At 53.4% G+C, this 8,302-nt stretch overlaps 1 protein-coding gene across 1 annotated transcript; it reads left to right on the top strand.

The window, feature by feature from the left end:
* The first annotated feature begins 416 nt into the window (after positions 1 to 416).
* LOC106804386 (ribonuclease H-like) lies at positions 417 to 5,827 on the top strand. The gene is made up of 4 exons (XM_014805358.1): positions 417 to 647; positions 2,369 to 2,428; positions 2,507 to 2,632; positions 5,753 to 5,827. Exons 1-4 carry the CDS (start codon positions 417 to 419, stop codon positions 5,825 to 5,827), a joined length of 492 nt encoding a protein of 163 aa, XP_014660844.1.
* Positions 5,828 to 8,302: the final 2,475 nt, after the last annotated feature.

Genomic DNA, 8,302 nt, shown 5'->3' with positions numbered 1-8,302 from the left:
CATGTTATTATGTCTGAGTGAGATATTAAACTGAGCATGTGTCTATTCTGCCTTTTGTGTCTGTGTGAGCACATGTCCATGCTAATGATGATATGCTTCTTCTTCTTGATTCCTTGCTATTGATATGCTTCTTCTTCTTGATTCCTTGCTCATGATATGCTTTTAGTTCCTGATTCCTTGCTCATGATATGCTTCCTGTCTGATTCATATGTTGCCCGTTCCTGATCCTGTCTGTTCATGGTTCCGACTTGCTGATTCTTGTCTGTTCCTAATCCTTTCTATCTATCTGAGCACATGTTCCTGATATGCTTGCTATGGCCCTTTCTAACCTTATGATGTAGTCCTTTGTATCCTTGATATCATATGCATCTTTATATTTATATATGTTACTAATGTTTCATGAATTGTAGACATCTATGGCCTGGTATGTTGTTCATGTTGGCCGACAACCTGGAGTTTACTCCAACTGGGTTCATGACCATGCTCAGGTTAGTGGCTACAAGGGTGCTTGCCACAAGAAGTACAAGTCAAGTGAAGAAGCATTTGCAGCCTTCTACGATCTTCAAAACAAAGAGGTCAAGCCAACTGCATCACATGAACCTGTTGCACCTGATCCGAAGAAGATGGAATTATCGAATGTTAAAGATGTAATTATAGTTGTTCAATTTGTAATCATTGCCTTTTTTGTTTGCAAGTTGTTGTAATGTCGATCACATTTGCAAGTTCCTGTCACTTTAGTTATGGTTACCTCCTTGTGCTGAACTTGTTGGCACTAAAAGTGAGCCGATTGACCCTCAGCGTCGGACACACGACCTGGGAGAATCTACTTAGCTCCTGTTCGGGTGATTGCCCTGGTGCGGTTCGCGCGGCGTGCCACCCAATCTGACCTATTGATTGGTGAGGAAGAAAACGTGTCAAATTCCAGGGGTTCTGATCGGCTAAAGTTCCGATCTCGAGGAGCATATCAGCGAATCGGCCGATTTGCTATAAAAAGACAATCGGCTATAATACAGCCGACAATCACGTAGCAATTGTAAAGAAAACTACTAGAGTGAACTAAACAAGACTAAAAAACAACACTTGAAACAGATCTAATTGGTTGTATGATAATAATGAATGAAAATAATAATAACAAAGCTGACAGTTCAAATCTCAAGCAAGATAACTGGTGATAAAACTAGAACAACAGATAAAATCTATAATTCTAGTAAATATCGATAACTAGTGAATAAATCTAAACGGAACGATAGCGATGCGCCTGAAGTTAAAGCTTAGATATTACTTGATAAGCGGAACTTACAGAATCGGCCGGAGATCATGTCGATGAAGTCCTGCCAACCCGTACGAACTCGTGAAAGAAGAAAAGTATTGGCGAAGTCGCCGACTTGAAAGTAAAGTACGATGAAAAAGTAGATTTGTTGTATTGATTGATGTGTTCTTTTACAAATCTCTAAAGATGGCTATTTATAGCCTGTTACAACCAATCTCTTAACCGACTAGGATCTATCTCTAATTTTAAACGAAAACGAATATTTACAAGTACAACTCGTACTGGAGTTGGTTATTGTATTCCCACAGGCCAATCTTCCTCCATCTTCTTTCTCTGACCCATTTTAAGCCCATATTGGCCCAATCGCTCCAGCCTCTCAATCGGCCGATCTCCATCAACTCCGTCTACCAAAACACTGTAGCGCCAATCGGCCGATCCCCAACTGTAGCACCAATCGGCCGATTCCCAATCGTGACCTTCCAATTTGCCGCATTAGCCAATCTTCTCCTTTCTTGACGCCGATTCCATACATGTCGAAATCTGGCGTCAACACATGCCCCCAAGTTTCGAAGTAAAACATAGCTTTTACTTCGAAATTCCTTTTCAACTTCTCCTCCGAAACAAACGCATTAAAAATATTCTTCCGTTTCGTGGTCTCCTACCTGATGATTGCAATCGTTTCGAAACGGGTGCCTGGGACAAACGCCGAAGACAGCCGTAAAGAAGACAAGCCGCCGGGTGTGCGCCCGCACGGAATCGGCCGATCAGTCTGTGGCGGCATCGGCGGAACCTTTGGCTGTGCCGTTCTCCTGGTCATCGACGAAGTTGATCCCCAAGCTGCTACGGAAGCTGGAGCGGCCGCTGCATCACTGCTACTGGAAGCCATTCAGGTAACCTCATGTTCACATCCTCCTGAGCATTCTCCCGATACTGACTTCTCTTTTATATCAGGTCGCACAAGACGCCCCGGTACCTCCGCAGCAATCGGCAATGCCCCAAACAGAAATCGGAGCATCAGTAACTCCTCCCACTAAGGTAAAGAATACCTTCATTCAATTTTTTAATACTTAACCAAAAACTTGACCAATTCTGATGCAGGCTACCCTTGGTACATCAATTGTGCCTTCTCAACAGCCATCGGCCAGCGAAACCACGGAGGTACGGTAATCATAACAAGTCATCAGATCTAAACATTTGTATCATACTCATAAGAACTTGCTCCTTCTACCTTTCCAGGAGGTCGGTCCAAGCAGGATGCCAATAATCGTCGACTCCTCCTCTTCCAATGAGCCGGTCGCACTAGCTCCTGAACCAAGGGAAGCACTCCCGTTGACGCAAACAGAAGAGATCCGCTTCAAAGAGGTAAGAGACTTGTCACCCGAATCGGCCGATTTCCCTATTACCGTCGGCTAATCGATGCTTATCATTTTACTTTCCTGCAGGAACAAGGTACCCCCAATAACAGCCTCTTCTCCTTCGCGGTCGCACTTTCTGATGATGAGGAGGTTGCCTCACGTAAGGTCACCCTGAGCTCAGTCACTGATGACGTCCGTGCCAAACTCGAGAGCATACAGACCCTCCTCCAAGAAGACATTGGCCGATTGGTGGAGGACACTTTGCTAATTCAGCAGCTCTTTAGTGATATCAGCGGCCAAGTCCCAAAGGAGGCGGAAGAAGCCCTGGCGCCAGCCGTATACATTGAATCAATGCGGATCCCAGTGTTCAGGGCTTTGCGCCACATGGCCGATCGCGCCAAGCTGGCTAAGGCTCGTGAAGAGGAAGACTCTTACAAGCACCGTGCCGAAGATGTGCATCACCGGATCAACTTCCTTGAAAACTCCCACCCGGATATCATTGGTGCTATTGATCGCTTCAAGCGCCGAAGGGCGGAGTTCGCCAAGGAAATGGAGCAGGTGACCAAAGACATAGCCATTGAAGAGAAGAGGCTCCAAGACCTTCCCTCTGTCATCGCCGATCTGAAGCAAGAGAGACAACACTTGGCCCACGAGGCAATCAGACTTCATTGCCATATGCCAGAAGTCCCAGGATCGGTGGATGACGACCAGCGAGTTTTAGACTCGGCCGATCAAGTTAAGCAATGAGCGATTGCGGCCACTAATGTCCTCCTTGGATGAACTTGTCGTTGTCAAGATTAGCGGATCCAGACTACGGCTAGTAAATTTATTTTATGTGTGCAAGGCTTCGGATGGTGGCATGGGAAGACATGGGGTTAGACTGGTTCGGGCAAGGAAAGCCCTACATCCAGTATGAGGAGCTGCTCGTGTTCCCCACGCAGGGTCTGTAGTAGGGGTTACAGGAAGGCGAGAGAGGGAGATGGTCCCAAATATCTTGGGTGTGCATTGATGCTCTAATGGTGAGTGTGTGTGTTCTGTTGGCTTCCGAGTCTTCTAGTCTCAGGGCCCCCGGTTCTCCTTTTATAGCGCAAGGAGAGCTCAGGGTTACAGATGAGCCAGGCATGAGGAGAAGTGAAAGAGATAAGCTAAGTGAAGTAAAGTACAAGGAGAAGGACCAAGTCCCCGGGTCCCCGCCTCCTGCTCCGGCCTTCGGCTCCTGTCAGCGCATCCACTGGAGGAGGGCGGCTGTCTTTGGATCCTATCGACGATCTTCCTGGCGATCGCTGCCGCAAAGCATGATGATGGTGTTCGGTCGTGGCAACTGTGCACATTGGGGAAGATGCTTGACCCCTGGTGTCCTGCTTGTGGCCCATGTAACACGGACGTCGCGTCCCTGTCGCCAGATACGCTGGGCGCGAGAACGGGCGGCGCCTCCTCCTGTGCCGGGCGGCGCATGCTATGAGTGCCCCACGGCGAATCAGAGGATGCTGCGGCCATTGTAGCTTGTTCGGTCGTGGCTACAGCGGTCACTTCGAGGGGTCGGGAGTGCCCGACTACGAGGCCCTGGGTCAGGCTAGATGGAGTAGGATGTTCTCTGCCTCTACTGGGTCGGCGGTAATCGTTATTACCGCAAGTGGGCCTGGGCCTTCATGATTGTTGCTTTAAGGGGCATTAGGAGGTCGTTAGTATTTCCCCCCAACAGTAGCCCCCGAGCCTGTGGTGGAGCAAGGATGCTCCTCTAGAGGCTTCTTTCATCGCTCGTCGAGGATCTCTAGCGCGGGAGGATTCCTCATTGCTCCGTAGGGCACTCCCTCCTCGAGACCTCAAATCGCGACCACATGTGTGGTCATTGGTTGTGATGCTAGCCCCCGCGCGTTGCAGGAGACCGATTGGGAGACCAGATCGGATTTTGATCGTTACCCCTCAAGCGTCCGTTCGCTGAGACGGAGGGGGTGAGCCGTGCCACACTATCCTCGTTGGACGAACCGTGGTGCTCATTGAGATACGAACGGGTCGGTTCGAGTGGAATCCCGATCCCCGTTCAGGAGGGTCCGGCTTGGGCCAAGCTGGTGGCATACTCCAGATTCTGGCTGGCCAGTTCATATAGTTCCCGAGTCCGTTCAATCGGATTCAGAGGCTCGTTGCCTTTCTTCGGGGAAAAACCATGAACTTAGACGCCAGCCCGAACTCGAACGTGAGGTCGGGACACCCTTGGCTTTCGTTCGCCTGGGTGGTGGCCGCTAGCGGACCCATCCCTTCTCACCCCTTGTTTGGGGGATGTCCTGGGGTGGCTGTCGAACCCTCTGGAGGGCCAACCTTCAAACCCCTGGACCGTAATGGGCCGTAAGAGCATTTTCAGCTCCGTATCTCTTTTTTACCTAAAGCGAGCTCTGGTCCGCTTGCAGAGGAAGTTATGCGTATGACCTTCGGGAGTCGAAGCGGCAGAAAACACCGAGCTCGTGGAGTAAGGAGGCGCGCTGTTCCTGTGGTTAAAAAGAGATTGTGCGTACGGTTTCCGGAGAAATGCGAATGTGACGGGATGTACCTGATGTTGCAATAGATGCGGTTGGTTCGTATTTTGTTTGTCGTGCACTCCTTATAGAGCGAAAGAGCTTTCTTCATCATTATCCTTATCATCATCGTCATTGTCTTCGTCTGTTGTCGTGCTTGAGCCCTTTCCGCAACCTTCGGGGTTTCGTCGTGGCCTTTTCTTCTTCTAGCGATTGGAGGCACCTTCATCGGCGTCCTCCTCCCTCGTTGCCTTACCCTTGGAGCGATCGAATATCGCCCCGACGGCCTCCTCGCCCGAGGCAAAGTCGTGACGATGTCGAGGAGATCCTTGGTGGTCCGTGGGCCTACACGTCCCAGTTCATGGACCAGAGACCTACAGAAGGTCCCTGCCAGGAAGGCCCCGATGACGTCAGCGCCAGCGACATTGGAGAGCTCGGTGCGCTTCCTAGAGAAGCGTCGGATGTACTCTCGGAGAGTCTCACCCGACCCCTGGCAGCAGCTCCGAAGGTCCCAAGGGTTCCCGGGGTGCATGTATGTGCCCTGGAAGTTCCCTACAGAGATTTCTTTTAGGTCGTTCCAGTTACAGATCTGACCTGATGGAACATGTTCCAGCCAGGCTCGCGCCGAGTCGGCCAAGAACAATGGGAGGTTACAAATGATGAAAAGGTCGTCATCCACTCCGCCGACCTGACAGGCAAGCCGGTAGTCGCTGAGCCAAGGCCCGGGGTTCGTCTCCCATGAGTATTTGGCCACATTGGTGGGCTGTATGAAGCGCGCTGGGAACGGAGCGTTCAAGATGCGCGCGGAGAAAGCCCTGGGCCCCGCTGGGTCGGGGCTCAGGCTTCGATCTTCTCCGCCGTCGTGGCGACCACCACGGTGTACGCGGTAACCGTAGTTGGCTCTGTCCTCCCTGTCCGCACGGGAGCACCTCCACACGTCCAAGGCATCACGGGCGTCGCAGATGGGGCCGACGCTGCGGTGGACGGACGAAGCCCCGCCGCCCGCGCATGGTGGAGTCCGTCGAATGGGTGAGGCCCGGTTTCCCCCGTCGGAGGAAGGTTGGTGGATAGATCCTCCATACCTCTCGAGAGGTGCGGAGGGTGTGACCCTACTAGCGCCGTGTATGCATCGCCGAGACGCGGAGCTTTCTGCCTGGTGGACTGCTGCACACTCAAGCAAGTCGTGTACCCCTCGGTGGGCCTGTCGCTCCTCGGGCATTGCCAGCTCGGGGAGTCATCGGAGTAGGGCTGCCGTGGCGGTGATGTTCTGGCTGGCGCGTGAAAAGAGTTGGGGATGACCCTCATCCCCGCAGATGCGTTGCTGGATGTCGCGGGCCTGATGACACACCCTGCCCTCGTTGCAGTGGTGCTCGTCCTCCTGGTGAGGCGCCGCGCGCGCCTCTGGCTGTCATGGCCACACCGGGACCCTGGCAAGGGCCCCAGTCATAGCTGCGGCGCGCGGTGGGGGAGTGAGCTGCTTCCCTTCGGCGCCGTCGTCGTTGTACCCCTCGGGGTGCACTCCGACCATGAAGCACTTGTGTGAGGGACGGTGGTTCTCGTTGTTCGAGCTGGCGTTGGAGGTTGTCCTCGCCACGTCCACGAGCTCGTTGCTCATGGGCGGCACGGTCATGGACCGCGCCAGGAGGCGACCGTAGGTCACCACAGTATTGCGCAGCCCGAAGGGCCACTCCTCTGAAGGGGGCCCCATGGCGCGCGCCCGGCCGCTTGCCACTATCCTGGTGGCGGAGCCAGCGAAGACGGGTTGAGCGGACAAGACAAGGAGAGGGATCAGCTCGATCCCCTCCCTCGTGGCGAGGAAGTCCAAGCCCCCGAAGCGGATGAGGGAGCCTAGAGCAAAGTTGGCGTCGTGGCTGGCCATCTGAAGCCGGTGATGTACGCGCAAAGGTCCCCTACCTGGCGCACCAACTATCGTTGTCAAGATTAGCGGATCAAGACTAAGGCTAGTAAATTTTTTTTATGCGCGTAAGGCTTCGGATGGTGGCGTGGGAAGACACGGGGTTAGATTGGTTCGGGCAAGGAAAGCCCTACGTCCAATATGAGGAGCTGTGTTGCCCATGCGGGGTCTGTAGTAGGGGTTACAGGAAGACGAGAGAGGGAGATGGTCCCAAGTCTCTTGGGTGTGCACTGATGCTCTAATAGTGAATGTGTGTGTTCTGTTGGCTTCCGAGTCCTCCAGTCTCAGGGCCCCCGGTTCTCCTTTTATAGTGCAAGGAGAGCTTAGGGTTATAGATGAGCCAGGCGTGAGGAGAAGTGAAAGAGATAAGCTAAGTGAAGTAAAGTACAAGGAGAAGGACCAAGTCCCCGGGTCGCCGCCTCCTGCTCCAGCCTTCGGCTCCTGTCAGCGCATCCACCAGAGGAGGGCGGCCGTCATTGGATCCTGTCGATGATCTTCCTGGCGACCGCTACCGCCAAGCATGATGATGGTGTTCAGTCATGGCAATTGTGCACGTTGGGGAAGACGCTTCACCCCTGGTGTTCTGCTTGCAGCCTACGTAACACAGACGTCGCATCCCTGTCGCCAGATACCCTGGGCGCGAGAACGGGCAGCGCCTCCTCCTGTGCCGGACGGCGCCTGCTATGAGTGCCCCACGGTGAACCAGAGGGTGCCGCGGCCATTGTAGTTTGTTTGGTCATGGCTACAGTGTTCCGCCCGGGTACTTGTGGCGGTCACGTCGAGGGGTGCGGGTGCCTTTCAGCATGCTAGAGCCATGGTGCATTTATGGTGAGATCGGTGGGGGAGCCCACGAGATCCGCGCCCTTGTTCGTCGGTCTGCGCTTGAGGCGGACACTTGTCTTGTGGGCCTGGATGAGTCCAACCCCCTACGCCCAGGGTCGGGCGAGTCGGAGCCTTGCGGCGAGGGGTCGGGTGCTCCCGACCCTGAGACCGTGGGTCGGGCGAGGCAAAGTTCTACCATCGAGGGGTCGGGAGTGCCCGACCCCAGGGCCCTGGGTTGGGAGAGACGGAGTAGGATGTTGTCTGCCTCTACTGGGTCGGCAGTAATCGTTATTACCGTAGGTGGGCCTAGGCCTTCATGATTGTTGCTTTAAGGGGCATTAGGAGGTCGTTGGTATTTCCTCCCAACAGAACTGTAAAAGTGTTGGCCGCTCTGTAAAGACATTAATGTCATTTTGACCGTTCGATGTGC

This window comes from Setaria italica, chromosome VI (assembly GCF_000263155.2).
Source record: "Setaria italica strain Yugu1 chromosome VI, Setaria_italica_v2.0, whole genome shotgun sequence".
NCBI lineage: Eukaryota > Viridiplantae > Streptophyta > Magnoliopsida > Poales > Poaceae > Setaria > Setaria italica.
This window is presented reverse-complemented; position numbering and strand designations above follow the sequence as displayed.